The sequence below is a fragment of the Budorcas taxicolor genome, chromosome 19 (assembly GCF_023091745.1).
Source record: "Budorcas taxicolor isolate Tak-1 chromosome 19, Takin1.1, whole genome shotgun sequence".
NCBI lineage: Eukaryota > Metazoa > Chordata > Mammalia > Artiodactyla > Bovidae > Budorcas > Budorcas taxicolor.
The window spans coordinates 55,667,925-55,686,934 of record NC_068928.1 but is presented as its reverse complement, the minus strand read 5'-3'; the positions used below and the strand labels follow the sequence as shown (position 1 = coordinate 55,686,934).

At 41.0% G+C, this 19,010-nt stretch overlaps 1 protein-coding gene across 1 annotated transcript; it reads right to left on the bottom strand.

Annotated features, from left to right (window-relative positions):
* Window positions 1–436: 436 nt before the first annotated feature.
* Window positions 437–9,267, bottom strand: SUMO2 (small ubiquitin like modifier 2). The gene is made up of 4 exons (XM_052657894.1): window positions 9,099–9,267; window positions 7,369–7,500; window positions 3,166–3,237; window positions 437–1,085 (listed from the first exon to the last, which is right to left on the bottom strand). The coding sequence occupies exons 1-4, from the start codon at window positions 9,117–9,119 to the stop codon at window positions 1,023–1,025; spliced, it is 288 nt and encodes a 95-aa protein (XP_052513854.1). The 5' UTR covers window positions 9,120–9,267; the 3' UTR covers window positions 437–1,022.
* Between the last annotated feature and the right edge of the window lie 9,743 nt (window positions 9,268–19,010).

Genomic DNA, 19,010 nt, shown 5'->3' with positions numbered 1-19,010 from the left:
ACAAAAACTCTATTTTAGGTTAGGGAGTATTTACCATCAGACAAAATGAGGATTAGAATGGTGAAGTGTGATACATCAGCAGTCAGCAAAATCAGAACTTTTTCCTAGTCCTGTGTACTAATCAACTCTGCCTCAGGTAGTGGTTACAGAAAAGAACACTTAAGAGAGTAAACCCACACTATGGCCCAATTTTTTGCTAGTAAAAGTTGCATACTTGGAATTGACTAAACTTTCTGAATGGAGGCTAAAGCATTCCTTGCTAATCATTTACATAACTTTGTTGTTCTTTGTTTTGCATGAGTCTGTCAGAAATGCAAAGTAGCTTTATTTCTTCCTTGAAATGTTACTTTTGGTAGGCCTATTCAGGTCATGTTTTCCTCTAAGCTTCAACTTTCTACTTAATAATCCTCAGAATAAAGAAAACAGCTCATTTTAAACAAGAAGTTTATTTAAACAACAAGACGCTTGACTTGAAGGGAAAACTATCTAGGATTCATTTCTTTTAGAGTAATTTATCCCTACTTAAAGACAGATTGCCCTACATGTAACAGCTACGTACAAAAAAGTTATAAAATTGTCCTTGGTTTTACAATGATAAATGAAAAACATTAAAATTCTCCAATCGAACAAGGTATGCAAGAATTTTTATGTTGTTCTTTTTTTGTTAAACAGTGAGAGCAAAATAACTTACTGGAATATAAAGATAAGAGCTGATGAGCATGCCACTAATGGAGAAAAGGGGGTATTTTCACAGAATCAGTATTTTTCCCCATCCCATCTCCATTTGATGTCAATCAAAACATACCATTGGCCATTTAGTTAAAAAAAAAATGCAATATGCTTGTGCACATACACCAGTTACTTTATGTACAATAAAGGAATGGGGAAGGGGAAAATGAAAGAATAGAGAAACTATACTGTAGTAGTCAGGATGTGGTGGAACCAAATTGCGGTTTTCTAATTGAGAATGTCTTCTTGGTCTGGAGGAACAGAATTCTGGAGTAAAGTAGCAGGTTCCCTTTTTAGTAGACACCTCCTGTCTGCTGCTGGAATACATCAATTGTATCTTCATCTTCCATCTCCAACTAGCATAAATGAGAAAAAATAATCCACCATTGGTTATTCAGTTCTTAAAATGTTTAACTATTAGACTTAAATATCCTGAATGAGTTCTACCCCTTCCAGTGTTATTTCAGATGTCCCACAGCTTAAAGTAGCATTAGACTTGGGTTTGAATAATTTTTCACTTGGTCTTTTTTATTAACATTATAGAAAACTGAGTTTTTAAGTTAAAAAATGAGTATGACCATAAGTTAAATCTTCTCATTTTTCATTACTTAAAATAAAAGTGATGTGTATGAAGGATCTCAATGCAACGTTTAGATGAGCAAAAACCTGGAAATAACCAAATTATCAAAAACCCAAAGAAATATGGTACATTCATACATGAAATACCATGTAGCTATTATTAAAGAATAAATAGATTTACACATGCAGAAAAGGAAATATCCCTTAGAGACAATATTGGGCTAAAAAATTTAATAACCAGGCATCAAATACAATATAGTATTACATTTGTATACATATTTTTAATTTTGTCTAACTATGTGTACAACAGGAATATATCTTTGCCTATGTACAAAACAGTGGTTACCACTATGCAGTAAGGAAAGGCATATGGGAAAAACAGACTTGTTAAAATCAAAAGGGAACTGTTTCTAATGAAGTTGAATCATAGTATAACTAGGGCTAAAGTATTAAAATATTAAGTCTCAATTCTCTATTTGTAAAATGGAGTATCATTCAGTTATAAGAATTCAATGAGTCAAAGTATCTAAAAAATGGTAAGTGCATTAACAATTATACTGCTGTTAAAACTGGCTGCTAAGATGTTCTAATTTATACAATTCTGCTGCTTAATAAATACTGGAAGAACAATTCTAAAATGAGTCAGTTTTATTCTAAAACAAATTCAACTCCAAATGCTAAAATGGTCAATTCCAAATTCAATTTGAAGATTTTATAAATGTAGTTGTGAACAAACCTTCCCTAGGTTTAATTATTTGCAGTTAGCATAACAGACAAGTTCCGGAACTTTTTGGTGGTGGGTGAGAGTTTCAAAAAACAGAAAATACATTATCATCAGAGCCCAGCATAATGGTTTAATTCTTTTAAAACCATCAAAACTGGTCTTCAGCCTATCTACTAAAATGAAACTACCGAAATGTTTTTAAATTTTATAGTGAAAGTTTAAATGCTTTTGAAGGATACAGGAGAGCTTTTTCTCTCATTCAAGAGAATTCAGCTCCTCCTTGTGGCTACACACTATAACTGCTTCTTAGAGACTCACCAACAGAAAATAAGATGTGAAATTTTTGAAGATTATCAACAAAAACAAAATCTGGATGTTCTGTTTCACTCATATTTATAACTTCCTATTTTTTATGGGGGTGATAAATTCAAAAGTACAGGGGTCCAATTTAAATTTCTGCTATCAATTTTTTTCCCCCCAAACTGGAAGTCTTAAACTGAATTTCAGAAGGTAAAAAGAAACAAAGACAAAAAATTTCTGCTACAGAAGGTAGCCCAGTCGATTCCCTACAAACTGACAGAATAACTGAGGTTATATGTAGAGATTAAGGGATCAAACAATTAAGGGTTTGGAAACAGACCTACTATCAACAGCCTTATGAAACACAAGCTATCAAGAGACTTGCAGTTACAACCACTAGATTCTCTTCAGTTCAGAAATATAGGTAATCAAGACTTCAAGAGGAACTAAAATGGCTACAATAGCCAATCAATCACTTGTGAGAAACCCTGAGTATGATTTAGAGTTGCAGCAATGAAAACAGAAGGAAAACAACAATCTGAAGCAACAGACAAGAATTTTATTATCTTCCAAATGATGCTGGCAAGAGGAAAACTTGGATTAAAATAAAATGACCTACTAGCTTTACTAAGTGGTAAGTAGTTATTAAAAAACCATAGGCACGTCCTGAATTTATTCCTGTTTTTTCTTTTTGTTCCCCTTTGGCCATATTTTACATAGCTTTGAACTCTGATAAAGAACTATACTCCAATGACTAGAAGTTCACAAATTAACAAAGCTGCTGAGGAAATCATGAACACATTTGCTTTCAAGTTAGCACGAGAGATTCTTACCTGTGCAGGTGTGTCTGTTTCATTGATTGGCTGCCCGTCAAATCGGAATCTGATCTGCCTCATTGACAAACCCTGGACAAAGCGTTTGAACGCAATAAGAAGGCAAAGAAACAGTTAAGATTATGTTAAGATTTCCATACTGGTTAAGTGATTTGGGGTGATTTTTACTTTCTCTAAACTATAGTATGTTTTTCATTCTATTACTAGAGCTTAACTATTAAATTCTATTACTAGAGTTTAAGTTAAAGAAATTTTTATGTGCATTTAAGGAGATAAATGAGCCTAAACATGCAACCTTCTGCAAAGGGGACTCCAATGTTTAACTTATTCAAGAATTACCTACCTGTCACAGGGGTGGGAAAGGGAAAGGAACAAAATAGTGAAGCTGTTGGTAACTGTAGCCAAATGAGAACAAGATAGAAAATAAAGTATCTTTGGAGGTATGCTGTGAATATATTAACTAGAAAAATAGCTTTATTGGAAGGGTCTTACACAAAGTCATTCCTGTAACATGCACAAATTACCAACTATAACTCTTGTTACACACTCTTTGCTTCATTAAGAGAAAATTAAACTGAGTTCCTAGGATTAAAAATATTGAGATCAAGTATTCCACAAACACTCGTGTAACACCTGTAGTCCCTTATTCAACAAGGATTCACTGAATGTGTCTTTAAAACTACCTGTAACATACTGCTTCCTTTAAAACTCTAGTCTTTGACACATACCACCCACTTCCAGACTAGCCCTTTCTTGAGGAACACAAGCAATCCCCCACCAGGTAGGTGACAGCCATAACCTAATTTATTCCTCACGACTTTCAAATTTAGTTTGTGATTACACAAAGCAACCAAGAAGCCAATGCCAAGCCATTACTACTATTACATATTTACAAACACTAGATTGGAGACGACTGCTTCAACAAAACACTAAGCACCTTTTATATGCCGTGTTCTTCCCTCACTACATCGACTGATAAGGACATAAGGTCAATGGTGTGACCACTTAAAATAAGGAGGGGGGCAGAGGAAGGCAGGGCCAGAACACAAGCAAACTGTACTCCTTTATTGCCACCTTTTTATGCTTTTCCTTATCAATAAAAGCTCTTTTATTTTGCTGGAGATGAAAAGTCCAAAATTCAGGAAATTGGCTTTTAAGATTCCATAAACTATGTAAAGTTGAACAATGAATTTACACTAAACCAGTATTTGGTTTTCTCTTATGTATAAATCTCAACATTGAGCTTTAATTGTGCCCCAGAAGAGCTGTGTCAGGCTATCTCTACACGTTCCCACTTCTTCATTTCACAAAAATGAACTGGACTAAACCAATTCTGGGTTCTCTGAAACCACTTGACACCCTAGAAAACAACTAGGGTTAGGGTAAATTTATACTAGAATGGAATACTATGCTCTCAGTCATTTAGCTGAAGGATCTGTGGCTGATATAAAGCGGGCAAACTAATTCTACATGTGAATGAAAAACTTATTTAGAAACCAACCTCCAGAGACACTAGTCTGAATCTCTATCATCTTATAAACATATAAGCCAATACTGGTCCAGGAACTAGAGAAACAGTGAACGAAACAGCCCTATGCTCAGGGAGCTTACATTTTACTGCAGAGACAGGTAAATACAATAATCACTGAAAAAAGCATCGAAACAAAGAGAACTGAGTGAACAAGGGCACTTTGAAATCAGAGAAGTCCCTGAGGTAGTAATCAAGTGTAGAGTAAAAATGGTTTGAGAGCTCAGCACTATCAATACAGTGTGAGCCATACATGTAATTTTAAGTTTTCTAGCTGCCATACAAGAAAGTTAAAAATAAGTAAAAGCTTAACAGAAATGTTTTAACTCAACATAATTAAAATACTATCACTTTGACATACAATCAACATTTTAACAACTGAACCTTTCGTCATACCGACTTTCCAAAATCTGGCATTTATTTTACACTTTGCAGCACACCTCAATTTGGACTAGCCACATTTCAAGTGGTAATCGGTCACATACGGCTTGTGACTACTGTATTGGGCTAAGTTTAGACAGAGAACAAAACTGGGTGATGGATTTTCAGTTATGATACATCATCAAGGAAGATCCTAAGGTTTTGGCAACTAGATGTAAAATGATGCTATTTACTGAGTGGGGACACCACAGAAAGATTTCTAATAGAATCAAGGATCCTCTTTTGCATGTTTAGTCTGAGGTGCCTAGTAGGCATTCACTGGGACTCCTCCAGAGATCCAATGCCAAATGAGTGCATTAGAAAGTAAATATGAGCATTCAATTAGAACCTTGATAGGAAATTCTTGGTCTTCTTCCTCACCTGCCAAAAAACTTAAGTTCTGCAAATTAGATGGGATAAATACTGAGCTTTTTTTTTAAATAACATGTACCACACTTAAAAAGCAAGGACTCAGTCCTCCTCCTTAGAACCAGAGAAACCACTTGAAAAGTAAACAGGGACCTTCTGTCACTCAAAACTTGGAGGTTATCCCTCATTTAAGAGGAAAATGGGAATAAACATCTTTCCAAATTCTTCCTGGATACTATCTTCAAATCCTATTTGCATTCCAACAGATATACAGTAGAATTATATTCTTTATGGATTGCCAATGTTTTTTCCTGTAGTGCAAAGAAAGAATGGCCTTAATACGTGTAGTCAAATATAATCCCAACCTTACGCCTAATAACTGAAAAAAAATCAAAGAAAACTTTAATCTGGGCAGTACAGTAGATTTATCCTAACACAGAAGGAAAACTAAAAAATCCTTGATTGACCTACTACCTGACCTTATAGAACAATTCCCTATAAAAGGAAAATCTGGAATACAGCAGATGTGCTTTACTTTTTCTGGGACACAGTATAATGCCCCAGTTTATATGCATCTGGCAAAAATAAATAAATACGTAAACTGTTAATCTAGGGGGTAGACTCATGGGTATTCAATGTATCTTTCTCTAAGTTCAAAAATTTCAGTCCAGTTTTAAATGAAAGCTAAAATTTACTAGTAATCAGAGAAAAGTTAGGCATGATATGCAGAGAGTTTTGTAAAAAGTTACCAAATCTAAGCATGAGTTTCTATTTTGTATAAGATTGTGCTACATAAAGTTCCACCTTTTAAAATTCCGCTGTAACCTGAAGGGGTATTATTGCTAAAATACTGTAGATACTCTTTAGCATAATTAATAAGTATGTGTTTACTGTTACAGGATTTAACCAAACTGCTTCAAATAATAGTACACTTTGTACTTTGTAAAGAATTATGAAAAAGCTTACCTATATAAAAAATTATGATCACAATATTCTGTTATATAAGTAAATTAGGCATAAAATAAAACTTCAAACTCAAGTCTTCGGTTTCTTTAAGAAGCCTTTCAACGTCATAAAGGAGACCCAAGTATCAACTCGAATTCAATCTCCCAACTTGTAGAGGCACCCCTCGAAACTTGTAGATTTTAACTTTATTTTGAACCTATTTTTAGGTCAGTGTGCAATGTAAACTATTTTAATCTAACAAAATAATTTTCCAAAATTTTATATGTTATTTACCCAGGGTCAAGCAAGAAAAACACTTACTGTTGGATTAACTGATCGACTAGTTTCTGCTATACTTGAAAAAGTCAACTTTAAAGTTGCCTTGCAGTGTTACAGACTCAACATCACAAAAGGAAGCTTCTTTGTCTTAAAGCTCACATTTACCTCCTAGCATCTGTTTTCTACTTCCTCTTCTTGATGTAAAAAATTTACTATTTTCTGAATAAAATTCAAATGTGTTTAATATAGCAATGTTTATGCCTGACCTCTACTATTAGTATAAAAAGAAAACATTACAATTTTACATGCTTCAGAAAACTTGCAATGTCTTTAAACTCACATTTTATTTCCAAGTTGGTTAAAATACTCGAAATAAACTGTTTCAACACAAGACAAATTTTAAATTGTCAAAAAAGAGCCTGACAAGAATGCATTACGTCACAGAACCAGAATCATGTATATTAACCATCTTAAGGGGTTTCATGAAAAATCAACAGCCAAGTGTATGATAAAACTCTGATATGTCAAGTATATAACTGTATATATATATTCTACCAAAAACAATCTATTGTCACATTATGCTGGTTTCTATTTCTCAAGAAAATGTTTGTGTTTTTTAAAATCCGTTTTATTCAGAGGAAGTACACATGTCAGCTCCTCACCTGTCGTTCACAATAGGCTTTCATTAGTTTACTAAGTGGTGTATGCCTCTTAATCTTAAACTGCACCACAGAACCATCCTGCCCCGCCACCTTCAAATTAATATGATCGTTGTTCTCAGTCTTGACTCCTTCCTGTTGAAGAAAAAAAAATTTTAAGTACAATTTGGAAAATGTGAAAGACAAACACCTTTTAAAGAAGCAGCAGCCCAAGTCACTTCAGAAATCAACAGGTTTCTCATTCTGTATGGCAACAGAGCATACAGCTGTTTTCAGCTGCTGAAATCAATCTGAAAGATGATAAATCCTGAAGCAACAATATTAAATAGCTGTCGCAGAAACAGAATAGCAGCCTACCTCCAATACTATCAGTATCAACGATCGATTTTTAAAGATGTATCCCCTTCAATTTACTGCAATGCCCTTTTGATTCTGAGTTTTCAAAAATGACATCTCCCAAAATATATCTTTGCTCTGAAACGGTTAAAAACAAGCATCCTTTCTCCTTTGAGTGCTTTGAGTACACAACGCAAGAAACAAAAATCTAGAGCCTGCAATTCAACACTCATCACAAATCTCGTTAAAAAGCTAGCAAATTAACTTCACTAACAAATCTCAAACTACATTAAAAAAACAAACACCTAACTGAGGAATATCCTCTGATTCTCTCCGAAGCAACAATAATAACTCAGAACCACTATTATTGTTCGCCTCTATGAGCAGCTTCATTTTTATTTTTAGTTAAGAGCTTTTTCTCCACTCCCCTCTGTTGTCATGAGTCAAATGCAGTTTTATTCCAAGTCTTCCTTGTGGATTTCGACAAAATCTGAAGTTCACCAAAATCAAGTGCAGAAAGAATTCTGTAGCCCCTAAACCACTTCAGAAGGGAAGGGAATGGCGAGGGGTGGCAGTCACAAAACCAACCAAAAGAAAAGTCCCGTATGCCAGGAAGAAGTGTGCGCCCTAGTCCTCCAAGGAAAAGCCTGGTGCCTCAAAACTCACGTTAAAAAAGTTAAGCCCTGCAAAGTCTCTCTGCTCGTACATCTGCCTCCAACTTCTCCAAACCACATGGTCTCGGCAAGCTAAGGGTTACTTGGCACCCAGGGAAAAGCCCCTGCCCATCCTGACAAAAAAGGTGGGAAATACTCCCCGGGAATCCCCCAACCCCTGCCCCTCAGGACGGCCCGACAGGCAACCGGCTTCCAGACCATCGGCAGCCCATTGATTCGCCCCGAGCCCTCAGCCGACCAGTACGGCCAGGGGCAGGGGTCCCCAGATGCCTGCGGCCCCCACCCCCGAGCGGGGAAGCCCTGGGCCGAGGGAACTCCTCGCCACCGCAGAGGCGGCAACACCCGCCCCGGCGCGGGGTCCGCCGAGGGTGGGGACATCGCGCGCCCTAACGCCCCTCGTCACGCGCGCCCGGCCAACCGGGCCCGAGAAGCCCCGCTCGCGGCCGGTGGGCCCGCGGGTGTCCGCGATTCGCCCGCCCAACTCGCGCCCGGCGCGCACTCCAAGGCGGCCGGGGGCGGGGGAGGGCGGCGGGGCCTCCTCCCGCGCGGGCGGGAGGAAGAGGGGAGGGAGGAAAATGGCGCGGAGCGCCGGGGCCTGAGCCGCGGCCGCCCCGTGGGGGGCCCGGGAAGGCGCGGGGAGCCCGCGGCGGGCTCAGGCCGGACCCCGGCCCGCGCCGTGACCCCGGCCGCACGGCGAGGCGCGGAGGCCGGCGCCGAGCTCACCTTGGGCTTTTCGTCCGCCATGGCGAGCGCCGGAGTCTCCTCAGCTGCCGCTTCACAAAAGAGGTACCAGGTCCGCACGGAACGAGCACACAAGCAGCACCAGGAGCGGCAGAAGAAGGAGGCGGCAGCGGTGGAGGAGGGAGAGGGCGCGCGCACGTCGTGCGCTCCCTCCCCCCACCCTGCGTGCGCGAGCCCGAGTCACCGAGGCTCCTCATTGGTTGCTGCCTCGCGGGAGCGCGCAACGCTTACATAACCACCCCCAACCCCCGCCCCGCGCCGCCCCGGCCTGGCCCCGGCGCCCGCCAGGCCGGCGGGAAGAGGCGCGGACACGCGCACCCGGCCCGCCGCGGGGGCGCGCCTGGCTCTGGGCGGGGCTGTATTGTCCTCCTTCTGTGGTGGAGCTTAATCAAAATGGCTTCCAGCTGGTCCTCGGTGGGGACAAGGAGGCTCGAGGCCTAGACGTGAGAGACAAGCTGGGAAAGGCAGATTGACTAGACGAGGCAGGGGGAGCCAAAATCAAAGCCCCAGCACGAGGTTCGGGGAAAAGAACCTCTCATTCGGTGGCCCAAATGCAGCTTTCCTCTGGATGAGAGGAACATCACACTTCCTCTCAGTCAGCCTCTCATCCCTCGAATTTTAAAGCTTCAGCCTCAGCCCACTTCCCACTAGGCTCGTGCTTTAGTGCTTTGACTACTCTGTCCTGCTGGAAACCCCGTACTTTGACTGGCTGAGGAAAAAAGGTTCAGCCTACAAACTCCTTACTCATGGCTTGACTCCCAACTTCCAAGAGGATAAACAACATCCATCAAAGAAAAGTACCAGATATCTATCTTCCAAATCAGTCGATCATTTTCTCCGTCAGTTTCAGAAATAGAAGTAGGTCCTTCGCATCTTAAGAACAGCCCTGACATCTGTGCCCTGCTTCTCTCCGTAGGGTTTATTGATTATTTCTTTTGTCCTGTATTTTCCTCCACTCCCTGGTTAGCATAGAAAAAGACTCTCATTTCTAGTTCCATCTAAAGTTACCACCGTATCTCTCTCCGTTCTTGGCCCAACATCTTGAAAAAAATGTCCAGGCCAGCTGTCTCCACTCCCTCACCTCCCACTCACTCCTCAATCCACTGCAATCTTGGTGCTGTCCCCATGGCTCCACTGAAACTGCTCTCTCCAAGGTCACCAACGACTTTCTGCTGAATCCAGGATGCTTCCCAGTTCCTCACTCCTTGAACTCCCTCCCTGTGACTCTGGGTTGTGACTCTGGCCTGGCCTTGATCCACTTTTTTTTTTTTTCTTTCTCAGCTCTTCCCTTAAATGTTCCTTGGATTTCGTTCTGAACCTGTTCCTTTCCCCATTCTGTTAACTCTGCTGGGATGATTTTATACCACTTCTATTACCATCTATTTGTTAATGATTCCCAAGTCTAGATTCTAATCCAGCCTTTCTCCAAACTTCCAGCCTGTAAATCCAACTGACTTCTGAACATCTCCACTTGAATGTCCAGAGGCATCTCTAACTCAGCCAGTCTCAACTAAAATTCTCAATTTACTTTTCAGACAGGCTTCTGTCTTTCAAGTTCTCAAGTCACTGTATGACGCACCGTTACAACCGTAACATTGCTTTAAGCCAAAAAGCCAGGGGGCATCCTTGACCCCTTCACACACTTCCCATACAGTCAGTCCCCAAGTCTTGTCTATTCCCCCTTTCAAATACCTGTCAAATCTACCTACTTCTTGCCTATTCTACCTACCTACTTCTTTTCAGCCTCCGTCCAATCTTTGCTTCCCTGGTGGCTCACGCAGTAAAGCATCTGCCTGCAATACAGGAGACCCAAGTTCAAACCCTGGATTGGGAAGATCCACTGGAGAAGGGAATGGCAACCCACTCCAGTATTCCTGCCTGTCCAGGCTTTGGGCTCTATTCCATTTGCTGAGCTTTCCAGCTGGTCCTCCAAGGTGAAGAGGAGGCTTGAGGCCTTAGATGTAGGACAGGCCAAGAAAAGCAGATTGATTCCGGGTAGGCGGTGAAACCCTAAGTTCAACTCAAATTTCCCCAGGGCTACTGATCTTTTGGTTTTAACTTGTGTCCCAACTGCGTTTGAATAGTTAAGCAAATCAGAATCATCTAAGGTGCTGCGTTTTTTGTTGTTTTGTTTTTTGGCCACAGCATCTAGGGGTATGCAACATCTAGTTCCCAGACCAGAGGTTGAATTCAAGCCCCCTGCAGTGGAAGTCTGGGATTCTTAGCCACTAGACAGACCACCAGGGAAGTCCCTAAGGTGCTAGTTTAAATTCATATTCTCAGGCAGTATGGCTCTGGGAACCCTCTTTCTTAAGCATTTTCCCCCCTTAACTTTTGGCTGTGCCATACAGCATGTGGGATCTCAGTTCCCTGACCAAGGATCAAACTTGTGCCCCCTGCAGTGGAAGCGAGGTGTCTTAACCACTGGACTGCCAAGGAAGTCTCAAGGGATCCCTCTTTCTTAACAAGCTTCCCTGGTGATTCTTAAGCACACTAAAGCCCCAGAAGCCCAAACCATTCTAAAATAAAAACAAAAGAAGTTTCTGCCACTCCTTGGTTCAGTGGCAATCTTCTGCCTTATGGGATACAGTTCAAAATTCATATAAGACCTACAAAGCCCTTTGAGAGCTAATCCAGGCTCATCATTTCCTCCTCAAAATCTCTGCTTCAGTCATAATCAATTACTTGGGGTGTCCTGAATGTAGCTGCTCTCTCTCAACTCTAAGCTTTTGTGCATTTTTGATGTGCAAAGATTCACTGAATGACTGACTAACTGAAACTATCTCTGTGCATAAGATCCTGTGCTAGGATAATTTTGTCCGGGGTGTGGGGGGATCAGACTGCAGTAGGGAGGGGAGGCAACATACAGGAAGTGAAAGGAGAAGAGAACCAACTGCAGTGTGTCAGGCAGTGAGTGGGGCTTCACAATATTAGTTCTTTTCCTCCTTTTACAAACCTATTCAAGTGTATTAGTACTTATTTACTCCTGAGGCTCAATAAGAGCTAATAATTTGCCCATTATCAGACATCTGGCAAGTAGTGTTGACTGAGCTCCTATTATATGCCAGCGAATGAAGGAATTAGGTACTGTGCCAATTACTGTAGAGAAAGAAAAAGAGGTGCTATCCTTGCTCTCCTGAACCAAGGTCGTTTTGTTGTTGTTCAGTGGCTAAGTCATGTCCAACTCTTTGCAACCCTGTGGACTTCAGCACACCTGTCCTTCACTATTTCCCACAGTTTGCTCAAACTCTTGTCTGTTGAGTTGATGATGCTATCCAACCATCTCATCCTCTGCCACTCCCTTCTCCTTTTGCCTTCAATCTTTCCCAGCATCAGGGTCTTTTCCAGTGAGTCAGCTCTTTGCATCAGGTGGCCAAAGTATTGGAGCTTCAGCTTCAGCATCAGTCTTTCCAATGAATATTCAGGGTTGATTTCCTTTTGATTGACTGGTTTAATCTTGCAGTTCAAGGAACTCTCAAGAGTCTTCTCCAGGACCACAATTCAAAAGCATCAATTCTTCGGCACTCAGCCTTCTTTATGGTTCAATTCTCATATCCATACATGACTAACACGACTGCAGGAAAAACCATAGCTTCGACTACACAAACCTCTGTCAGCAGTTATGTCTCTGCTTTTTAATATGTTGTCTAGGGTTGTCATAGCTTTCCTTTCAAGGAGCAAGCATCTTTTAATATTTTTAAAAATATTTGTTTGGCTACACCAGGTCTTCCCTGGTGGCTCAGCTGGTAAAGAATCCGCCTGCAGTGTGGGAGACCCGGGTTCAATCCCTGGGTTGTGAAGATCCCCAGGAGAAGGGAAAGGCTACCCACTCCAGTATTCTGGCCTGGAGAATTCCATGGACTATACAGTCCATGGGGTCGCAAAGAGTCAGACACGACTGAGGACTTTCACAACACATTGTTGGGCTTCCCTCGTGGCTCAGTCAGTAAAGAATCTGCCTGCAATGCAGGAGACTCGGGTTCGATTCCTGGGTCAGGCAGATCCCCTGGAGAAGGAGATGGCAACCCACTTCAGTATTCTTGCATGGAGAATTCCATGGACAGAGTAGATTGGCAGGCTACAGTCTATGGAATTGCAATATTCAAACACAACTTAGCAACTAAAACCAAACACCAGGTCTTAGTTGCAGCATGTGGGACCCTGCATCGTAAGTGTGCAATCTTAGCCTCTGGACCACCAGAGAAGTCCCTGATCCCAGGTCTTCTATTGCCATCACACATCTTCCCAGGCTTATAGGATGGCAGAACCATCAAAGAGGAACATGTCATGTTAAACTTACACTCAGTAAAATGTGAGGGACTCCAATAATCAAATGGTTGTTTAGTTGTTAGCTTCGAGGTGACAGGTGGGTCCTACAATATCATCCCCCCCTTCTAAAGTTCTGCTAAATTACAAAAATCACCTTCAGGCAAAGGAGGAACTCTATAGAAAGTAGTTACGTGTATTCAAACATGTGAACAATACATGTTCCAATGACAAACTGGAATTCTGTGAGCTGAGCCTAAGGCAATCTACTAAAACTGAATACTGAGAGTCTCTGCAACTTCCAGGGGAAACAAATTGTGAAAAAAGCAGTAATTTCCCAACATTAAGATTTTCCCTCTATCATTTTCATAGGAATGGGAAGTTTGGGGGGAGGCTGTGCACTGGCAAAGGGTGCTTTGGGGAGAGAAAGTACATGGATAGTATACATGGAAAAACTGCTAAACGTTAATTGAGGGATTACTATGTGGGGATTCTGTGCTAAGCCTTTAATCCTCACAAAGCCTGTAATATTATTATTCCCATTTTGCAGGCGAAGAAACTGAGACGAAGAAAGTTCAGGTAACTTGGTCACCCAGCTTGAAGTGGTGGATCCGGTAGACCTGAGACTTTCTGACTCAGAGCCCAGACAGAGTTTGATTACTGCAGGATTGCATCCAGGCCCCAGTGGAAGGCCTCAGAGAGATGAAAATGTGCAGAAAAAAACTCCCAGAATAGTGGTGGGAGCACAAGTCAAGTTGTTTTGACTTATTTTTATATATAAAATTTTATTTGTTTTTGGCTGTGCTGGGTCTTTGCTGCTGCACGAGCTTTCCTCTAGTTGCAGAGAGCAGGGGCTACTCTCTAGTTGCAGAGAGCACAGGCTTCTTGTTGCAGTAGCTTCTCTTGTGGAGCACTAACTCCAGGGTGCACGGGCTTCAGTAGCTACAGCATGTGGCTCAGTAGTTGTGGCACACAGGCTCAGTTGCTTTGCGGCATGTGGCATCTTCCTGACCTAGGGATCGAAACTGTTATCTCCTACATTGGCAGGAGGATTCTTTCCCCTGAGCCACCTGGGAAGCCCCAGGAACAATGAGTATTCAGTTCCTGAATACTGCAGGAAATCTGAAGACAACATCACAGAATGTCTCATGGAAACCTTCCAGCTTTCTACTCTTGGATCATGGCAAAGAAGATGGAACCCAAGCTCGCACCAGCAGTCAAAGCCAAGAAGCTGGTACATTTCACTTTAAATGTATCAGTTGGGGTATTAAATGTAGGGAAATATTGTTCCATTTCATAGTACAATCATTGAAATTTTTTATTGAAGCATAGTTTATTTACAATGTTATGTTAGTTTCAAGTGTACAGCAAAATGATTCAGTTATATATGTCCTTTTTAGATTCTTTTCTGTTATAGGTTATTACAATGTAATGAGTATAGTTCTCTGTGCTATATAGTAGGTCCTTATTGCTTATCTATTTTATACATATTAGTGTGTATGCATGCATTAGTGTATATATGTTAATCCAAAACTCCTGGTTTGTTCCCCCTCCTTGCTATCCCCTTTGTTAACTGTAAGTTTGTTTTCTATGTCTGTGAATCTATTTCTGTTTTGTAAGTTCAATTTGTATCAGTTTTTTAGATTCCACATGTAACTGACAGGCTTCCTTGGTGGCTCAGACAGTAAAGAATATGCCTGATATACTTGTCTTTCTCTGACTTAATATGATAATCTCTAGATATATCCATATTGCTGCAAATGGCATTATTTCATTATTTTTTATAGCTGAGTAATATTCCACCACTGAACATCAATATTTACATTGCACAAACCTAACTTAATGAATGGTCCTCTAAGCTTTTTGAGGGCAGATATTGTCACTTTTCAATTTCATAGTCTCTGCAAATAACAAGTTCCTGGGAGCAAGTGACTGATATATGTTCACTGACTTATTTTTGCAATAGTAACATAGTACTTGGCATGAGAATACCAAAAATGCTTAATTTAGGGTTCCTGTCAGGTATTCTCGGAGAAGGCAATGGCACCCCACTCCAGTACTCTTGCCTGGAAAATCCCATGGACAGAGGAGCCTGGAAGGCTGCAGTCCATGGGGTCGCTGAGCGTCGGACACAACTGAGCGACTTCACTTCCACTTTTCACTTTCATGCATTAGAGAAGGAAATGGCAACCCACTCCAGTGTTCTTGCCTGGAGAATCCCAGGGACAGGGGAGACTTTCGGGCTGCCGCCTGTGGGGTCGCACAGAGTCGGACACAACTGAAGTGACTTGCAGTCAGGTATTCTATCAGGAATGCAATCTCTACACTGGTAGGACTATTTCAAGTTCTTCTAATCCTGTGAAATGCTCCAGTCCTACTCCTCTGTCCATTACTGGATTCAGGAAGGCCCTGTTGTGTTTCATAAGATGAACAGAAACAAATTGAACAAAGTTTATATTTTGCAATTGTGCCAAATATAGATAATAGCTATACTCTTCAAGCTCCTGTCTGTGACTGATTACTCTCACCCTAAGGTAGGGAAGGCAGAGTTGGAAGGATGGTTCTCAAAGGATGGTCCCTTGGGCAACATCACTTGGGAACTTGTTAGAAGTACAAATTTGAATAGATTCTGGGCCCTAGCCCAGACTTACTGTGCTAGAAGTTCTGGGGAAAGAGTCCAAGAATCAGTGGCTTAGAAAGCCTTCTAGATAATTCTGAAGTTTACTAAAGTTTGAGAACCACAGGGCTAGAGCAGCTTTAACTCCATTTCTCAATTGAAGTCTTATGTACATTAGTATGGCTATAAAGATGCTTGCTCCTTGGAAGAAAAGTTATGACCAACCTAGACAGCATATTAAAAAGCAGAGACGTAACTTTGCCAACGAAGGTCCATCTAGTTAAAGCTATGGGTTTTCCAGTAGTCATGTATGGATGTGAGAGTTGGACTATAAAGAAAGCTGAGCACCCAAGAATTGATGCTTTTGAACTGTGGTGTTGGAGAAGACTTTTGAGAGTCCCTTGGACTGCAAGGAGATCCAACCAGTCCATCCTAAAGGAAATCAGTCCTGATTATTCGTTGGAAGAACTGATGCTAAAGCTGAAACTCCAACACTTTGGCCACCTGATGCAAAGAACTGACTCATTTGAAAAGACCCTGACGCTGGGAAAGATTGAAGGCAGGAGAAGGGGATGACAGAGGATGAGATGGTTGGATGGCATCACCAACTCAATGGACAGGAGTCTGAGTAAACTCTGGGAGTTGGCGATGGACAGGGAGGCCTGGCGTGCTGCAGTCCATGGGGTTGCAAAGAGTCAGACCAAATGAGCGACTGAACTGAAATGATGGCTATAAAACAGGTTTTTTACAAAATGGCCTCATTCATGTATGTGTGCATATATATCTATATTTGTTTTTAAAACATTTATCAGTAAAATATTTTTTAAAGAATAAAAAATTTTAATTCACATTCCCATAAGGCAACACTTAATTTCCAATCCTTATCCACATGTAAATTTCTTCATATAATTGTAGGAAGTTTTAATTTGGTCTTAAGTTTTTAAAAATTTTAAATTATGTGGTAAACATGCTAAAAGATAACATTTTCTTTTTTATTTTTTAAAAGCATGTATTTGGCTGTGTCCACTCTTAGCTGCAGCACACAGGATCTCTGACCTTCAGTCTTCATTGTGGCAGGCAGGTTTTTTTTTTTCAGCTGTGGCATGTGGGATCTAGTTCCCTGACCAGGGATCAAACCCCAGCCATGTGCATTAGGTTAGGGTTACCTGGACCACCCTATTTATTATTAATGGTTGTCTGAGGAGGCCTTGCAAATAGCTGAGAAAGGCAAATAAGAAGTGAAAGGCAAAGGAGAAAAGGAAAGTATACCCATCTGAATGTAGAATTCCAAAGAAAAGCAAGGAGAGATAAAAAAAAAGCCTTCCTAAGTGAAGAATGCAAAGAAATAGAGGAAAACAATAGAATGGGAAAGACTAGAGATCTCTTCAAGAAAATTAGAGATACCAAGGGAACATTTCATGCAAAGATGGGCTCGATAAAGGACAGAAACAGTATGAACCTAACAGAAGCAGAAGATATTAAGAAGAGGTGGCAAGAATACACAGGAAGTGAAAAGTGAAAGTGAAAGTTGCTCAGTTGTGTCCGACTCTTCGCGACCCTACGGACTGTAGTCCGTGGAATTCTCCAGGCCAGAATACTGGGGTGGGTAGCCTTTCCCTTCTCCAGGGGATCTTCCCAACTCAGGGAGCCAACCCAGGTATTGCAGGCGGATTCTATACACTTGGGAAGCAGAAGAACTATACAAAAAAATCTTAATGACCCACATAACCACGATAGTGTGATCACTCACCTAGAGCCAGACATTTTGGAGTGTGAAGTCAAGTGGGCCTTAGGAAGTATCACTATGAACAAAGCTAGAGGTGATGGAATTCCAGATGGGGTATTTCAAATCCTAGAAGATGATGCTGTTAAAGTGCTTCACTCAATATGCCAGCAAATTTGGAAAACAGCAGTGGCCACAGGACTGGAAAAGGTCAGTTTTCATTCCAATCCCAAAGAAGGGCAGTGCCAAAGAATGTTCAAACCATGCACAACTGCACTCAATTCACACGCTATTTATTATTAAATAGTCCCTATTTATTATTAGATTTTTTTTTTCAAAAAATTTAAAAAGTCTTTACTGATTTTGTTACAATATTGATTCTATTTTATCTTTTGGTCCTTTTGCCATGAGGCATGTGGGATATTAGCTTCCCAACCAAGAATCAAACCTGCACACTCTGCATTGGAACATGAAGTCTTAGCCACTAGACCGCCAGGGAAACCCCCTATTTATTATCTTTTGGCTCCACCTCAGGGCTTGTGGGTTATTAGCTCCTTGACCAGGGATTGAACCCAGGCCCTAGGCAATAAAATTGCAGAGCTGTAACCACTGGACCACCAAAGAATTTCCAAGATAACTTTTTTCCGATTGTGAGAGTAATAATACACATTCTTGTCAGTATATTTTTCTGCATAAATAGTGATAGCTTTTATTATTTTTTTTACAAAATTGAGAAAATTTTTAATTAAACTTTATTGTGGACTTCCCTGTTGGTTCAGTGGTTAAGAATCAGCCTGCAAAGGCAGAGGACAGGGGTTCCATCTTTGGTCAGGGAAGATACCACATGCTGAAGGGCAACTAAGCCCAGTTTCAGAAAGCTGAAAACTGAGCCCATGCACCACAACTACTGAAGACTGGGGCACTCTAGAGTCAGTGCTGTGCAACAAGAGACACCTCTGCAAAGAGAAGTCTATGCAAAGCAACTATAATAGAGTAGCCCCCACTTGCCACAAAAGACCTAGGGCAGCAAAATATTAAATAAATAAATACATAAAATAAATAAGACTTTACTGAATTTTATCTTTATAAACATTTGCTATAATTACCTTTTCCACGCATGCGTGTGTGCTCAATTATGTCAGACTCTCTGCGACCCCATGGACTGTAGCCCTCCAGGCTCCTATGTCCATGGGATTCTCCAGGCAAGAATACTGGAGTGGGTTGCCATTTCCTTCTCCAGGGGATCTTCCCGACCCTGGGAATGAATCGGGGTCTACCTGCACTGGCA

Excerpts from the sequence above, each read along its gene's own strand:
- SUMO2 (XM_052657894.1), bottom strand. The coding sequence starts at position 9,119 with ATGGCGGACGAAAAGCCCAAG. Across the intron at positions 3,238-7,368 it reads AAGCCTATTGTGAACGACAG|GGTTTGTCAATGAGGCAGAT; the intron begins GTGAGGAGCTGA and ends CGCTTTGTCCAG. Across the intron at positions 1,086-3,165 it reads AAACAGACACACCTGCACAG|TTGGAGATGGAAGATGAAGA; the intron begins GTAAGAATCTCT and ends CATTTATGCTAG.